Raw genomic sequence first — 17,664 nt, 5'->3', positions numbered from 1 at the left:
CACTTCCAAGTTAAATGTCACCCATTGACCATACAAAAATTATTTATATCACACAAATTGGAAACAAATTCAGATGATAAAACTAATTATTTCACCAGATAAGAATTATTTTGCTTATTAAAACACTTTACTTGTTTATTATAGGCTACAACACTAAATGCTATAATAATAATTTAGACAATGTCAGAAGTTTGGTAGATCGGCCTAGCAGATACTGAAGTCGCACAAGTAATGGTGGTAAGTTACATTCCTTGAATTTTGTTATCTATAATTATGACTATTTGAAATGACCATGTTGGCTCTTACCACGTGAAAGCAGAAACAGTATAAGCCTTAAGCTTTGGTACATAATACACTGTAATATGCCACGAGAAAAAAGTGTTAATTGCAATGGCTACTGCTGAATATTAAAACACAGAACTGTGAAATATCATCGACCAATTCGTCTGTATAAATTACAAATTACAAATTGCAAAATCATCACAGAGCTGGTTGGGATACGGTAACTCAGCGACAGTCTCAATAGTTCTAGAAGACGAGGAAACAAGAACTAAAGTTCCAGTTTTAATCGAGGACGATGGTAAGGAGTACCAACATCTCTTCTACGATGGAGATAACGTTTCGGGAAAAGTAACCATCAAACTCAAACAGGAGGGCAAGAAACTGGAACATCAGGGCATCAAGATAGAGTTCCTAGGACAGATAGGTAAACATAGAGCTAATCAAGATAGAGTTACTAGGACAGATAGGTAAATACAGAGCTAATCTAGATAGAGTTCCTAGGACAGATAGGTAAACATAGAGCTAATCAAGATAGAGTTCCTAGGACAGATAGGTAAACATAGAGCTAATCTAGATAGAGTTCCTAGGACAGATAGGTAAACATAGAGCTAATCTAGATAGAGTTCCTAGGACAGATAGGTAAACATAGAGCTAATCTAGATAGAGTTCCTAGGACAGATAGGTAAACATAGAGCTAATCTAGATAGAGTTCCTAGGACAGATAGGTAAACATAGAGCTAATCTAGATAGAGTTCCTAGGATTGTTAGGTAAACATAGAGCTAATCTAGATAGAGTTCCTAGGATTGTTAGGTAAACATAGAACTAATCTAGATATAGTTCCTAGGATTGTTAGGTAAACATAGAACTAATCTAGATAGAGTTCCTAGGATTGTTAGGTAAATATAGAGCTAATCGAGATAGAGTTCCTAGGATTGTTAGGGAAACATAGAGCTAATCTAGATAGAATTCCTAGGACAGATAGGTAAACATAGAGCTAATCAAGATAGAGTTCCTAGGACAGATAGGTAAACATAGAGCTAATCTAGATAGAGTTCCTAGGACAGATAGGTAAACATAGAGCTAATCTAGATAGAGTTCCTAGGACAGATAGGTAAACATAGAGCTAATCTAGATAGAGTTCCTAGGACAGATAGGTAAACATAGAGCTAATCTAGATAGAGTTCCTAGGACAGATTATAGGTAAACATAGAGCTAATCTAGATAGAGTTCCTAGGACAGATAGGTAAACATAGAGCTAATCTAGATAGAGTTCCTAGGACAGATAGGTAAACATAGAGCTAATCTAGATAGAGTTCCTAGGACAGATTATAGGTAAACATAGAGCTAATCTAGATAGAGTTCCTAGGATTGTTAGGTAAACATAGAGCTAATCTAGATAGAGTTCCTAGGATTGTTAGGTAAACATAGAACTAATCTAGATATAGTTCCTAGGATTGTTAGGGAAACATAGAACTAATCTAGATAGAGTTCCTAGGATTGTTAGGTAAATATAGAGCTAATCGAGATAGAGTTCCTAGGATTGTTAGGGAAACATAGAGCTAATCTAGATAGAATTCCTAGGACAGATAGGTAAACATAGAGCTAATCTAGATAGAGTTCCTAGGATTGTTAGGTAAACATAAAGCTAATCTAGATAGAGTTCCTAGGATTGTTAGGTAAACATAGAGCTAATCTAGATAGAGTTCCTAGGATTGTTAGGGAAATATAATAGGGGCTAAGACTTCCATTTACACGATGACAGTTTAAAGCGACAGCTGAACTTATGGAACAATATAGAATTGAAGAGCAATATCCAATAGCTATAACAGTATAATTGTAGACTATTACTACAGTGTACAGGGTGTAAACACCAATCATGACATGTCACTATGATCACCCTTATACATTTAATCGGTTAGTGATCGGTAATGTAGTTTGCAGCTGACGTCATTGGTCAAGAAACCGCGGTACTTTGGCGCAGTTCCAAGTAGTTACCATTTGTAGGAATTACAAGTGCTGGTGAAGCTTCAAGTGTTTCTTATTTTCTTACTTGAAGTTCTTGTTTCAGCCTTAAAATGCGTAGTTAAATTCCTGATAGGGGAGATAAGAGAAGTATGAGATAACACGTTATCTCCCCAGAGATCTACTACGACCGGGGTAACCACTACGAGTTCGTGAAGTTGGACAAGGACTTGGCCAGACCGGGGGATTTAACAGAGTCCTGTTCGTTTCCTTTCGAGTTCCTTAAAGTGGTGAAACAGTACGAGTCCTACACTGGGCGCAATGTTAGACTCAGGTTACTGTTACTCCTTTTATGTTTTATACCTTAGGAGATATATATTCATGTTGCACATCATTCTGAAATATGGGGATGTTTTTGAAAAATCCCCAAATTTCGTACCACATAAACAATATCCTAAAGTAGTCTCAGTAAAGTTATAGCTCAATCTCTTAGTGTCTCTTATGTATTGATATTGCTTTAGATCGCAGACCACTATTTTGCGGATAGAGCCTGAGCAAACCTATTCTACGAACTTATCAACATTAACATACTGCGTCATCCATTTGCCTCTGTGACCATGTTTGGCTGTAGAAAATATAAATAGATACCACCAAGGACTTCATTGTCCCTGATTTTACTCAAAGCAACATTCATTACCCTCAAAGTACATCTCCTCTCTGTACTACAGGATGGAAATGATTTGAAGGATGTATCTACATATTTTTACTTTGGATTAGAAGAAGATAACATCAGTGGCTTTTCAAATCCTACTCTTATCTACTCTATCTACTCTTATCTGCTCTTATCTACTCTTATCTGCTCTTATCTACTCTTATCTAACACTCTACTTTAAGTAGTTTGCTGGTTTACACGATAACATAAACATATAAATACTTACTTTATATATATAAAGTATATATATATACTAGCGTAAATTACACACGCACACACAGACAGACACATATTCTGAGATTATCATTAAAGATAATATTCAATACATTTGTTAAGGTGCTTGATGATGCTTTTTAACAGTGAAGTGAGTGATGTAACATTTTTGTGTAATTCTAGCCTAACTGACTTTGTAGTGTCCGATTTCACTTTTCTGGTTTTAAGCAAGTGAGATAACGAAATAGAGTTTTCATACGTCTTTAATGTTTCCCAACGCAACGGTCACGATAAACTGAAGTATATTAGAGTTTATAAACTCTATAAATATAACTTGAATATAACTGTTACGTGTTTATACTATTATATAAACAATTTGAAGTAATATAACTTAATGACTGTCACAATGCTCCACGAGGTTAATCGTTCAGACGTTAATTAATAATTAGCAGTGAAACTGTCGCACTATTGCGTGCAGTGGTCCTAATAAAAAAATTGAAATCTTTTAAATCAATCGAAAAATTACACAATGGATTAAACTACAAAATATACCTGAGAAAGTTTGGATCTGCAAGCTAGTTTACTATGCAAAATACTTAAAATGTATATAGTCAAATGGCTTGTGGGTCACCAAAACACAGATATCGAGTGCAGATGCAACTCCTGTACAAGCAAGGGCCCACCCAAAATCAGAATATACCCCACAATTAATTACTAATCAAGGTTAACTGCCAATCAAATAAATTACCAATCCAGCCAATTACCAATCAAATCATATTAAATATTTATGAATTATGAAAATAATGGAATGAAATGCAGCTAAAATGCGGCTAAAATGACCTATTTGTCGCGAATAAATGAATATGAGAAAACAAATATTGCCATATTGTGTGGAAGTAAAGTAACTAACACCTGATTATGTTAATAGAGAATTAGTAGGTTTCATTGCGAAAAGTATACAGAAACAATCCAGGTATTTTCTGCGTGTAACCTAGAAACAATCCAGGTATTTTCTGCGTGTAACCTAGAAACAATCCAGGTATTTTCTGCGTGTAACCTAGAAACAATCCAGGTATTTCTGAGTGTAACCTAGAAACAATCCAGGTATTTTTTGCGTGTAACCTAGAAACAATCCAGGTATTTTCTGCGTGTAACCTAGAAACAATCCAGGTATTTTCTGCATGTAACTTAGAAACAATCCAGGTATTTTCTGCGTGTAACTTAGAAACAATCCAGGTATTTTCTGCGTGTAACCTAGAAACAATTCAGGTATTTTCTGCGTGTAACTTAGAAACAATCCAGGTATTTTCTGCGTGTAACCTAGAAACAATCCAGGTATTTTCTGCGTGTAACAATCTCGCGACGTCTGGTTGACATTATACATGAGAAGGAGCTGATGGTACACCAACTGTCTAGTTACCCAGAAACCAACTCTTCCCTCAAAATGGAAGTCGGTATTGAGGATTGCTTGCATATAGAGTTCGAATACAATCGGAGCAAGTAAGTTGGAAACATTACTGAGTAGAAAATTAGTGCATTATTGTAACATTTCTTCTAGAATGTAGCGAGTGATACTATCTAATGTGCACTAATCGTTGTGCAGTGATATCATTGTTCACTGAGAGATGTACAACATTTTGTATAACTTATTTCATAGCATACAGTAATTGTTGTGGTATTTATTTAGTGTGGTAACAATTTCAGGTATCATTTGAACGATGTGATCGTCGGTAAAATCTACTTTATTTTGGTGCGAATAAAGATAAAACACATGGAATTATCGATAATAAAAAGGGAAACCACGGGATCAGGTGTGTGATGCGATCAGCTAACTTTTTAAAAAATATTTAAGATAAAACATGTTTTTAAGATAAAACTGCAACTGTTTGAAATTGTTCCTTGTTTCAATAAGTAACCAAGATGCATTACCTATAATATCTGATCACTTATTAATACGTTTTTTTAAACTAACAACTAGGTCCAAACACGTATAACGAAAATGAGCAGATAAACAGATATGAGATCATGGACGGTGCCCCAGTCAGAGGTGAAGAGTTTTATCATAAGATAAGATAAAAAAGTATATAATGATATCAGTTCTAATCATTTATTTGCAGTAATTAAGGCAAATAATTTTAATGATGGATCTTGTGGTATTTGGCGGAGTATTAGATAGATTACGATCGACGTAAAGGGAAAATAACGGTATGTCCCCAATCAGGTGAATCGATACCCATCCGACTGTTTTTGTCTGCGTACGATCTCACGCCAACAATGAAAGATGTAAACAAGAAATTCTCTGTCAGATATTACCTCAATTTAGTCCTAGTGGACGAAGAAGATCGAAGATATTTCAAACAACAGGTAGCTGGAAGTTCATGATTTAAAATTCTTGTAATCGATTAACGTGCCGCTGTGAAAGTTATTGAACATTTAATGTGACCGCTGATTCAGTTGCGATTTTAATATAATTCAACACCACTGACCACAACTTTAAAGTAGATTCAGGATCAAGGTTCCGGTCGTGGGACAATCAGTCACAGTATGATATCGAATAAGACGTTGAGCGCTAAAACATTTAAACGTAAAAGGTTGATTTATTTTGGCGCATAGACTGGCGCGTGATCTGACTACATGATGTTCAAACGCGCGCACCTCGCTAGACGCGACAGACGTAAATTTTGTATTTTGAGAGGATGTTCAAGCTGATACCTATGATACCTACTAAGTACTACCTAGCCAGACGAATTCGACTGTGGACTGGCGTCGAGGGATACATCATACATAGATACCCCTGTTAGTTTCTTTCGCAACCCCATGCCTATTAATTTACCAAATTTTGGTCAATTGGTATAAATTGACCAAATTGGAATTGGTATAAAAACAGCTAAAACTTGTTATGCCCAACACGTTCTACTGTAAGCAACACGTTCTACTGGTAGCAACACGTTCTACTGTTTTCTGACAACTGTGCGTAAAGGCCATTTCTGAAATATTTGATCTAGTTATCCAATTTTATTTTTTGGGTCAATCAGTGTCCCTGATCTGAAAACAATCAGAACCAATCACCGGTCCCCAGAAACCTCCTTTTGCCACCCTTAACTCTAAGATGGCGAAATTGGTCAAAAAAGTGACAAAAGTACTTAAAAATCTCGAAATTTTGAGTGGTTTTCAAGCACTTTCATCAGAAAACGGTAGAGCTGTACGGGCGTGCTAAATCCCTCTACAGTCGATCTTCGAGATTTTTGAAGTGCCCCTGACAGTTGAAATCTACCTGATTCGATGTATTTTCGAACGCTGATTCCGAATCACCCCACATGACATAGGTTTAAAATGCTCCCCTAGCGAGATATCGGCGACAAACTGTATCGATCACGATATATGACCATATAAGGAAGTTGGTCTAATTTCTCGTTAGGGTTAGGGTTTCAGCATTGAGCATATGCTTCAGTTAGGGATTGGGTTAGGGTTGGGATCAGATTAGAAGGTTAGGGTTTCCAATAGTCATTCAGAGCCACCTAGAGGAAGTGTTAAAAAAGACACGTGACAGTTTAGTGTAGAGTGATTAATCATCATCAAGAGCTGTATATGTGATGTGGGAAGCATTTTGACCCTATGCCATGTCGGGCGGCCGCGGTTGGGAATCACGGTTAAAAATTATGTCGATACGTACGTTGGTGTTAAGTGCTGGAGAGTGGAGACTGATTGAGCCCGCGGAAGAAAACAGCAAAAAATAATTGTGCGAAATGTCCGGGTTTCGGAAAGGGGAAAATGGTTTGTCCAGTAAATATATTCTGATAATAAATAATGTGAGCTTGATTGGAAAGTTTCGTTAAATAGAAGTGAAATTAACATCATAAACAATGAAGATAAATCGTTGCACTCCAATACGGGAGGTGGGTCAACCATGAAAATTGACAAAATATGTTAATTTTGCCTTTGATTTGGGGGCCAGTCCTTCCGTTTAGATTTTGCGGCCCAATAAAGTGTTTCTGATCTCTGGCTTTCAAACTCAAACTGTAGCCTAATGCACCATCCTCAAATGGTTAAATCATGTTTAGAAACAAATGTCAATCTTTGTTTTAATCTACCCACTGAAGATATCGGGGTCCCGGCCTTAAAACAAACACTTTGCATGATCACACATATATCTGTACCATTGTTTCACAGACAAAAACATACACCGCAAAATAATAAGTTATAATCATTAACATTAGGTTGCTGCGGTTCAGTGTTGATTGTCAGCAACATTTTAACTGATATTTTAAGGGGGAGTGTAAGTAAGCATGCAAGTGCCCCCCCCCCCCCCCCCCCCATGCAAGTGAATAGTTTATAAAAGCCCTTAGATTTTCTTAATCTCCGCACAAATGTCTCAATTTTCAAGATCTATAGCTTGTTAGTTGAGATAATTGAGGACTGATCAAGATATCACCCTAAATTGAGGTCTGTGGTCGTGTGGGGAGTGCAAGTTACAGTAATCAGTTGGCCGCAATGGTGTGTCCATGTACACAACTCTTCTAATCGATAGTTGAAGACAAAAGTGAAAACATCATTAAATCGAGTCATCGCACAATAAATGCAAAGGTGGAAAAAAATTGTAGCGAAATGATTGAAGAACGTAGAGCTCTTTGTCAGATTCTTTAGTGCAAGCTCACCAATCTGAGCGGGCGTATATTATGAAAATTTAACTAGAAATAACGTACTAAGGGGCGTTTACATATAATACGTTATTAATTTTTTTAATAATTTGTACCCCCGCTCCGTTATCAGTTTTACCAATACAATATTACACTAGCATAATGATTTGGGAACCCCCCTAATTACGTAATATATGTGAACGACCCCTAATTTTATGTTTACAGTTACAAAATGGGTATATTCAATAACATGAAAAAGTTAATCAAAATAAATATTTGCATTATCTTCTGCCCACAATCCATAAACGTTCCGGAACTATCCTTAACCTCTTCCTCACCCTCAGGAAATCACGCTGTGGAGAAAATCACCGTTGTCTCTGAAACCTGAAAACAGGGGCGTAGTGGCTTTAGAAAGCATACAACAGAACCAAGTCAGCTAACTTTCCTTCTTACTCCTACTGTAACGTCACATAGCTTACCTGAATGTTCGGGCAGGACAATACGGGACGCGGCGAACGTTTTAACAAATTGAACTGTAGTTGTTGTTGTTGAAGAAGTGGTGACATGTTCAAATGACCTTCGAGCAATTTGGAGTTAAATTGAAGTTTTTAAGCATGATCTTTTATTTACTAAGCTAGTAGCTATGGTAACTAGTAGTGTAACTATGGTAACACACTAGTTCTAGTAATTGTCGGGTTAGATTTGAATTGCGCTTTTGAATTGAAAAATTTGTTGAAAGGTTTGGTAGCGTTGTTTGTATACTGAGGTTAAGATTCCACGTTTCCAATTTTCTTTGAGTTTTTCTTGAACAAAGTTTTATTTTTTTCTATCATTTTTGTCACGAAACGTTTGTTGTACTGTTTTCATTCCTCATCAATCATGAAGTCCACTTCTACTAAAAATCTTTGATATTACAACAATGCATCTGTAAATGTAAATTTACCTAAAGGTTCCAGTTTTCTTAACAAATAATGACACTTTTCGCACAGTCAACTGCTTTTTGCGTTTAAATTTAAGTACTTTCTAGATCGGGTTAAAAATAAAATGTAAAGTTTGTGAAGGAAACATATTATAATATCTGGTGTTACAGATATTTAGCAGGACTAATTATTTCTGTGACCGGTTGATTTTCTTAAGATTTGTTTTTTGATTGCCCTCTGTAGTATGAACAATGAATTTTGTTGTGTTTTGATTTATAATTGGAGCATTTTATTTTGTGAATTTTTCTGTCTGCCACATATTTGGTAGGCAGTACTGGGTAAATTAGAACAATATCGAGTGAAAGAGTGAACCTGGAATCCTCCAAATCGTGGCAATTACTAATTTCAAGATTAAATCGTCCCCAAAAATCGCATTTTTGCCCATTCTCCCATCTCTTCAAGTTCATCAAGCACGGTATTCCGTGTAATACTGTAACAGGATTTATAATTGATTGTGGAAGATCGGAAACGCTTATTGTAGGATTCCGATGTAAACTGTTTCAAACAACCGTAATTTGATGATGGAAACCGCTTTACTCGGCCCATCATTGCATTAAGCAATTAGCGAGTTGCTTTGACCTCGGATCTCTCCAGCCAGGCCCGTGTTCAATTCCTATTTTATGGTATGACTCCCAATTCGGAAATTAATTAAAAACAAAGCAGGGCTCAGGCTAATAGAAATATTTTCATTTTAAAAGCGGGCCGTGTTCCGGTTATCTTTGTAACAATTGAAACAGATTTAAGGGTCATTACAATTAAAGTAAATCACGTGAGTAATTTTAAGTATGTTACTGGTAGCGCGTGTCAGGTGGGCGCCCCACGTGACAGATTATCTGGGTCACGTGACTTGACGACGCGCGTGACGTCACGTCACCCCGCTGTAAGGAAGGGAACTGCGCGCGTACCAACAGAAATTGCTGAACGTTTTGTAGTTAACGATTGTCCGACAGCCTGACCTTAATCATTGATTCTCACCATGGTAACCGCGAGACGCTCGTTCAACATATCTGATATCTTAGAGCCGGAGAAGGATCTAGTGGCCCAACTTCAGAGGACCCACAATCTCTCGGTCTCACCCGACAAGTCTATATCACTATCTCAGAACTCGCCAAGTTTTCCAGTGAACATATCTGTCGGTTAGTTTTTTCGGTGTTATTTGTACTTATTATTAGGCATTATATTTCCAGTCCCTTATTTCTGTGAAGAAGGTAGAACTAAGAGTATTTTTACTATAAAAAACTAAGTCACTTGTACTTACTGCTATCAATTAAAATCGTTCAGTTTCGTCACCAGTATATTTGTCTTAGTATTGATGAAATGGAAATAGGCGAAAAAGAGACGCACAGATTTATCCAAAGTAATTTGTTCAGGTCTAAGTACACCGCCCCTCTGGACAGCCAGTCTGCCAAGATACGTGGACTCTATAGCCCCGGGCTTCTCCTCCAGGTTATCAAGTTTCCTCCCCACCCAGACTCTCCCTCCCGCCCAGGCTGCAGGTTAGCCTTGTTCACTCTTTGATCTTTATTTCTTTTGTTATGATAAGTTTCTGTTGCCAATTTCCTAAAATCACAGCTACGTATTCACGAGGACTAAGAGTAAGACCACCGAGATATTTCGCGATGTAACTATAATTACTTACCATGTTTATTCATGTTTGATTAATAATCAAGTTGAGCTTGCATAAAGTGATGTCAGATCTAATATTGAATGAAACTGAATACAATATACTTAACCTGAATGGGCACTGGAAACGTATACAAATACAATATACATATTATGGTAATTGAAACGATAAAAATTGAAATATTCTATTGAAGTGTTTGAAAATCATGTAATAGGACTCTAAATCTATTAATTGTGATACGTGAAAATGAAATAATCAACAAAAATCAACTTCTGATTCTATTAGAGTTGAACTTCTGCCAGATTTCAAATATCTTCGCAACTGGCTTATGATTTGTCGAAGCCAAATTCCAAGTTCAAGTCAAAAGCTATGGTATTTAAGGAGGTAAAAAATCAGATTGCTAATCGCTTCTTTTGTACCAGCATTCGTTGTGCAGATGTTGTTCTGATAAAGGCCAACAATGAACAATAAAATATTGACTAGTGATCAGTGTGCAACATATCACGTCATATAATGGATAGTGTAATATTGAACATCCCATAAGGGAGCGGGAATTTTCTTGTCTTTTTAAAGTTCATTTAAGAAGTTTGTGTCATCGAAACTTAAAACGAGCTATGGTGAGCAAAGAAAGAGAGGTTACCATGGTAACTGCAAACCGATGGACGAGAAAAGATGGAAGAGAAGAAACAGTAAACCTTCGAACTCCAGATTCCGGATCAGTTTTCCACTCACCAACAAATTTGTGTATAATAAGTAAAAAGTAACTAAATAAAGAAAATGTTGAGTAACGTTTAATAACATTTCAGCTCTGGGAAGTCTCTACACACTCGGACTGTCTCCCTATGCTCAGTTGCAATCACATTTCGGAAAATATGCTGAAAGTAAGTGTAAGTCGTCTCATTTCACAGTTCTAATTAGTAATTGTTACCTATTGAAATTCTTTCATTTGATAGTTAAATTGTTACTGAAATTCTTTCATTTGATAGTTGAATTGTTACTGACATTTTTTCATTTTATTGTTCAAATTGTTACTGATTGTACTCTAGACTCTAGTTCAAATGCCCAATATCAACCCAATGTACTTGCAGTAGGTGGGAATCCTACCTACCTACTTACAGTACATACAAAAATAATTACCCACATGACCAGGTTTTGGCCCATAACTCCGCCATTTGTGTCCAATTTCAAATTAAAAATATCTTCGAAATATGTCCATACTTGTATGTACAGGAGTTTCCTTTTGTTTCTTTGAAGATTATGAGCTGTCCTTTATTATCCAACAAAATTTTAAGTATTCAAATGTTCCATTCAATCAGACTTGATTTACAAGCCTCTGTGCAACAAAACAGTTTCCAGACCAGCCAACTGTTTCCCATTCCCATTCCCAAATTATAATGAAACCAACATCACCACTCTGAACCAGTCCATCGACCAAAAGTTCAATATAACGAACGTACCCACTCAAACGAGACGTAACAATTTGAGTAGCCAATTCTCTAGTTTCCTCGGTAGTAACAGTGATTCCGATACAAGAGCCCGGATCCAGTTCTGCTTGTCTCACCCCCAGACCGCTTATGACTATAGAAATGTGTCGGTAGCCCAGCCGCTCATCATGTCTCATTTCAAAGTCTTCCAATTTTCGTTTGTCAAGTCGTCACTAAAGATAAGCAGATCCTTGGATGAGTCTTTCCTGCAACTGGGGTCTCGTCGATTTGATGATCGGGACAATGTCTCCACTATTACTACCCGATCGAAACGGGTTGGCGGGTCTAATTCAATTTTTAAATCATCGTCCTCCCTTAACCATTCCAATTGCTTCTTTAAGTGATGACCGCTCCTCCATTTTCTAATATCACAACAACACAATGAATTCTCCGATGGTCAGGCCATTAACTTTCCTATAACAGGGGGATCACCCACTCATCATATCATCGATATTCGATTGTATGCACACCGATTCTTAGCTTCCTCCCAAACAAAACCAACCAATGGGAAACTCAGTGAGAACTGTTCGGCCAATCTGAGCGAGATTATAAGACACGTGACGTGATGTTTTATGGTGGGGGATATAAGCAAGGTGAACAAAAACGTGGGACTGTTATGTGATTTCGGTCAATTAGCGACCTTGCCCCGGATGTGTTCTCATTGTCGAGCAACTCGTTAGAAGCGTTGGGCCAGCAAATAACAAGTTGAGGAAGCCAGTCTGAGATTAGTTGAGAAGCGAGCGATGTGCGACTTAGAATTGTATTCAGAATAGAGAATTGTATTCAGAATAGAGAATTGTATTCAGAATAGAGCTTAGGTACTTCGAATGGAGAAAATATAACTTGTTATCTAGGTCAGACTAAAGAATTATCGTGGGTTTAGTTTGAGTATAAACCCAATATAAAACCTAGATTTTGAACATTTTAGCCATATTGAGAATTGGAATACTAAAATAACCTAAAATAAATAAAAATGGCATATTTTAAACGTGGGCATATCCTGTCCAAACCCAGGATGCACTACATGAAGAATTCGTTGTACTTGTAACTTTGTTTAAAAAGCATTAATATGGATACAAAATTATTGAGCATGAGATCATCCTAAAATTCATCATAGTTCAAAAAGGTTTCTGATTGATGAAATCTATCTGTACATGCTTTAACAAGTTACCAAGTGTAATTAATTTTAGGGACACCGAAACATCAGATGACAGATCACGAGTGAACTGTCAAATAAAATTTACTTTGAATATTTAAGATGTTAATTGTTTATCCAATGATTTTTATAATTCATTTCATCTTTTATAAAAACTTCTTGCCTCAGGGTACCAAGAACTCCTGACACCCTACACGACAAAAAACGGGACCTCCCAACGACGAGTGCGAACAATCTTCACAAAACTCCAACTGATGGCATTAGAATCCTTGTTCCAGCAACAGCACTATCTTTCACCCCACAAACGACGGGAGACAGCTTTCCTCCTCAATCTTAACGAAACACAAGGTAATTTTTCTTACCATCATTCATAAAACCCAAGGTGAAACCTTCGAACTTTCTGAAAGCTTTTTACATACATTTCCTGCTAGAGCCGACAGTTACAACCCTTCAAGCGATCTTCTAATATTAGATAAGTCTAAGTTTGAGATCAGAGTTAGTCACACCAATCACAGTCATTAAACCTGACCCATTACCTCCTTATCTAATAACCCCATTACCCCATTACATAATCGACAAAACGAGTTAACTGATTCCCCAGGCCATACCTTCGATTGGCTACGCTTGCCACGGCCAGTCTTGACCGCTTGATTGCTTTTTAAAATTGCCTTGACAGGATTTAAAATTGATTTAAAGAAGTGAAATAGGGCCCACGTGACCGAGCACAGGTACCCTGATTGGACAGATGCAGCAAACTGACTGCTGGTAGCCCTTCCTAAACGCTGACTTCCATTTTATTAGCCGTGCTAGACCGGCTCTATATGCGGTCTAATGCATTAAACTATTAAATTATTAACCACTGTCTCAATCGCCTCACTTGTGAAGATTGACGGGCAACGAAAAAGTAATGGGATAATCACAGACTAAGTTAAATACCGATACTCCAACTCGATTAACGAGTCACCTGCTGAAGATGCTTGTCTCTGATTGGCTGCCCGCCCGAGAACTGGGAACCGATTGGCGTGCTGAATTGGCGTGCCAGTAGCTAGGAGCAGTCGATTATAAGCACTTTAATAAGGTAATCGCTTTGGCGTTAGTCACGTTGAGATAATAGCACTGTCTGACATTATTTTAACTTTAATGCTAATTTCCTAGCAATACAAAATAATTGGCATTTATCTCAACACAGGGGTAGAGCTAGGGAGAAAGTGGAGTTTCCCTAAATTCCACCCGCAGTGCCATATCTCTTGCCCTAATAATCGGAGACAAATACGCCACGCAGGCAATCATAATTCCAAGCCAAAATAACCAGCTGCCACGTAGGTGGTTCTTTGGAGAGAGTTCATTTCTTCTTCGGGAATAATCGGAAAGATCCATTTTTACCGGTTCAAGGTAACTACTTGGAATCCATTAAATGTGACCACTTGATGAACGGGATAATGGATTTGGTACACGTACATGTTTTGAGACTTCAATCAGCCGCAAACTTTCAATAAAGCGGGACCTTTCTTTCCCATGTCGTGCAAACTTTATAAAGTAAGTTAAAGTTTACAGATTGAATATTTATACGCCTATTTTGTTTGAAACGATTGAGTTAAATGCCCCAAAGTAATAGACCATTAAAATTCTCCCGTCCAATAAGCGACGTAGTAAAACACTCCTTGCAATTTCCCAGTCTTGAGTAAACAAAGTTACGGGTCATTAAATGGTCCTTTTTAGTTCTCAAAACATCATCATTTGCACAGATTTAACAGACAGGAATAGCAAAGTGATAGTAGCAGCTTGCCTTGACCACCACCTCTTTATATTGAGTGATCAATTAAGAATACGTTTGGTTGTAACCCCGGGCAGATTAGAGTGGAGCATGGGAAATTTCAAAATTACCGCGAGATAAATCATTGTTAAATTGATTTAAAATTGAGTTGAGCTGGGGGGTGCTGAGCCGTGAAACAATTAAAGAGGAAATTTCCCGTCCTTTGAAACTGTGGTGATCACGTCAATTTAATGTGTTTTTATTCTATCCCTCATGTTTTGAACACATTGCCGTTCAACTTCCGTGCTTTTAAAATATCAAATTTCATAAATTAGGGTTCGTGTAGCTATCGATGAGCAAAGTGATACTTGTATGGCACCAAATCATAAAACTAGGAATATACCGAAATCATTGCCCGAGCGGAGAGGCTTGGCTTGTGACCTGGAGTTTGTTTGACGGGTAACAATCACTTACCGATTATCATGTCCCTTCATTGACTTAAACGATACTTTAACACATACTTCATGCTATCAAAGAAAATGCCGGGTGGGACTAAATATGTCGGTAGCTGTTCTATTTTATATGTTTTTTGTCCAGTAATTGAAATCTGAGCACGAAGTCACGTATAATGAATCGTTGAACCAACACCTTCTAAGTCACTGCAGTTGAGTCGACAAACACAACACTGTCTAATTGCAGAGATATCTAAATTCGTACTTTATGAGTGGAGCCTATTGTTTATCGTTGCCATGGTCACGCCTTTCCATCCCACCACCCACAGTCAAAAAAAATAAGCTCCTCATTTTTCACCGCAATCCTCCAGTCGGAGAATAAAAACTCATCAAGTTGACCAAAGCCGGACAAAATCCGGACTCCGGAGACATTTTGACCAAATCTAGACATATCTCAACCATTTCCCGCCAAAGGTTCAGCCACATTTTCCTATTAATTCAGCCATTTAACTTTACGTTACGATAAGCTCAGTCACTACTATAAATCTTCAAAAAATATCCATCAAAATGTTAACGAAATGCTATTGTAGTGTTTAGTAGGGACTAGGGACCATCACGGCTCTCGGCTTACAAAGTTCAATTATTTGCCCTGTTCCACAAAGTTGAGTCTTGATGCTCCCCATTAAACATCGCAATGTTGAAAGATCTATGAAATAAGATGCTAACAAAATGCTAACAAAATGTTAACAAGATGCTAACAAAATGTTAACAAGATGCTAACAAAATGTTATCAAGATGCTAACAAAATGTTAACAAGATGCTAACAAAATGTTAACAAGATGCTAACAAAATGTTAACAAGATGCTAACAAAATGTTAACAAGATGCTAACAAGATGCTAACAAAATGTTAACAAGATGCTAACAAAATGTTAACAAGATGTTAACAAAATGTTAACAAGATGTTAACAAGATGCTAACAAAATGCTAATATACCATATATTTCAGTTCAGACCTGGTTCCAGAACAGACGTGCGAAGTGCAAGAGGAAGATCGACCCGGTTGACCTCATGGACAAGAACTCTAATTCTCAGTCAGCTCTCCAGGAGCAAAACTCTATGCAGTCTGCAGACCTTGAAACATCGGAAGTTTGAGGAGGACAATCCTCGTCAAAACTACAGGGGATTGCTGCCTCTGAGAAAGCCTCTCTAAAACTACAGATCCTGCTTCTTTTAAGAATTGAGGACAACTTCTTGCCAAAACAAAAGAGCTTAAAGTGCAGACCTCTGAGATTCTCGCCAAGATTACAGAGCTTGCATCCTCTTAAAATTTGAGGAGAAACTTTTTTTCAAAACTTAAGGGGGCAGGGGGGGGTCTTTATGAAATTTCTCTCGAAATTGATTTTATAGTTGTTTCTAATAGAGGGGAGTGATATCTATCTGCTACTTTTGGTCCCATGGAAAAATATCGTTCCTAGACGAAATTATTGCCAGTCAAAGGTCAGCGCTCATGTATAATTGTATTGCGCGAGCGATTTTCAATCGCGCGCCCTGAAAATCGAGTCTAAAAATCTATCTCCTCCTACAGTTTTCGAGCAATCACCTTGAAACGTTCAGGATATGTTCTAAGGACCATTTAAAAACTTTTGCTCGTTTTAGAATTTCGAGATAGGCCTTTAAACATTTTTTATTCCATTTTGAAAATCTTGGACCTGGAAAAATCGTCAAAAAAAGAGGTCCAAGATTTTCAAAATCTAATACAAAATTTTTAAAGGCCTATCTCGAAATTCTAAAACGAGCAAAAGTTTCTAAATGGTCCGTAGAATATATCCTGAAAGTTTCAAGGCGATTGCTCAAAAAATGTATGAGGAGATAGATTTTTAGACTCGATTTTCAGGGCGCGCGATTGAAAATCGCTCGCGCAATACAATTACACATGAGCGCTGACCTTTGACTGGCAATAAATTCGTCTAGGAACAATATTTTTCCATGGGACCAAAATTAGCAGTTAGATATCACTTCCCTCTATTAGAAACAACTATAAAATCAATTTCGAGAGAAATTTCATAAAGACCCCCCCCCTGCCCCCTTAAGAGCTTCTGAACTCTGAAATTTAAAGAGAATCTGCTCAATATTCTCTCCAAAACTACAGAGTCTGTGGCCTCTAGTATAGCTCTGCGATGTGAGTAAAAACTTCTTATCAAAACTAGAGCCTATGACTTCGGAGATTTGAGAAGAAACATTTTGCTAAAACAACAGAGCTTGCTACCTCTGATATTTAAAGAGTATCTTTTTGCAAACACTGCTCTTATATTTGAGAAGAAACTTCTAGCGCAGATTACAAAGCTTGCTTTATCTGAGATTTAAGAAGAAACTTCTCGTCGAAACTACAAAGTTTTGACTTTTGAGCT

At 37.3% G+C, this 17,664-nt stretch overlaps 3 protein-coding genes across 4 annotated transcripts in view; 2 read left to right on the top strand and 1 right to left on the bottom strand.

Moving 5' to 3' along the window:
• Nucleotides 1-6: 6 nt before the first annotated feature.
• LOC134819137 (vacuolar protein sorting-associated protein 26B-like) lies at nucleotides 7-9,006 on the top strand. The gene is made up of 8 exons (XM_063828911.1): nucleotides 7-237; nucleotides 487-706; nucleotides 2,423-2,579; nucleotides 4,506-4,670; nucleotides 4,875-4,981; nucleotides 5,149-5,217; nucleotides 5,392-5,534; nucleotides 8,152-9,006. Exons 1-8 carry the CDS (start codon nucleotides 232-234, stop codon nucleotides 8,245-8,247), a joined length of 963 nt encoding a protein of 320 aa, XP_063684981.1. The 5' UTR covers nucleotides 7-231; the 3' UTR covers nucleotides 8,248-9,006.
• The window catches only part of LOC134819138 (glycerol uptake facilitator protein-like 6), a 22,301-nt gene continuing 12,137 nt past the window's right edge, over nucleotides 7,501-17,664 (bottom strand). The window contains exon 7 of the mRNA XM_063828912.1: nucleotides 7,501-8,191. Coding sequence (XP_063684982.1) covers nucleotides 8,148-8,191 — 44 coding nt within the window. The 3' untranslated portion in view covers nucleotides 7,501-8,147. The remainder of the gene's footprint in view (nucleotides 8,192-17,664) is intronic.
• On the top strand, nucleotides 9,707-16,608 carry LOC134820037 (homeobox protein ceh-12-like). 2 transcript variants are annotated; one of them, XM_063830220.1, is made up of 5 exons: nucleotides 9,707-9,923; nucleotides 10,158-10,283; nucleotides 11,218-11,292; nucleotides 13,220-13,399; nucleotides 16,263-16,608. In XM_063830220.1, the coding sequence occupies exons 1-5, from the start codon at nucleotides 9,764-9,766 to the stop codon at nucleotides 16,406-16,408; spliced, it is 687 nt and encodes a 228-aa protein (XP_063686290.1). In that variant the 5' UTR covers nucleotides 9,707-9,763; the 3' UTR covers nucleotides 16,409-16,608. The 2 variants fall into 2 exon arrangements, with proteins under 2 accessions (XP_063686290.1, XP_063686289.1); XM_063830219.1 differs by having other exon boundaries at nucleotides 11,218-11,298.

Source organism: Bolinopsis microptera, chromosome 8, assembly GCF_026151205.1.
Source record: "Bolinopsis microptera isolate Bmic1 chromosome 8, MBARI_Bmic_1.0, whole genome shotgun sequence".
NCBI lineage: Eukaryota > Metazoa > Ctenophora > Tentaculata > Lobata > Bolinopsidae > Bolinopsis > Bolinopsis microptera.
Note: the sequence above shows the minus strand (reverse complement) of the source record. Positions and strands in the feature narration are given on the sequence as shown.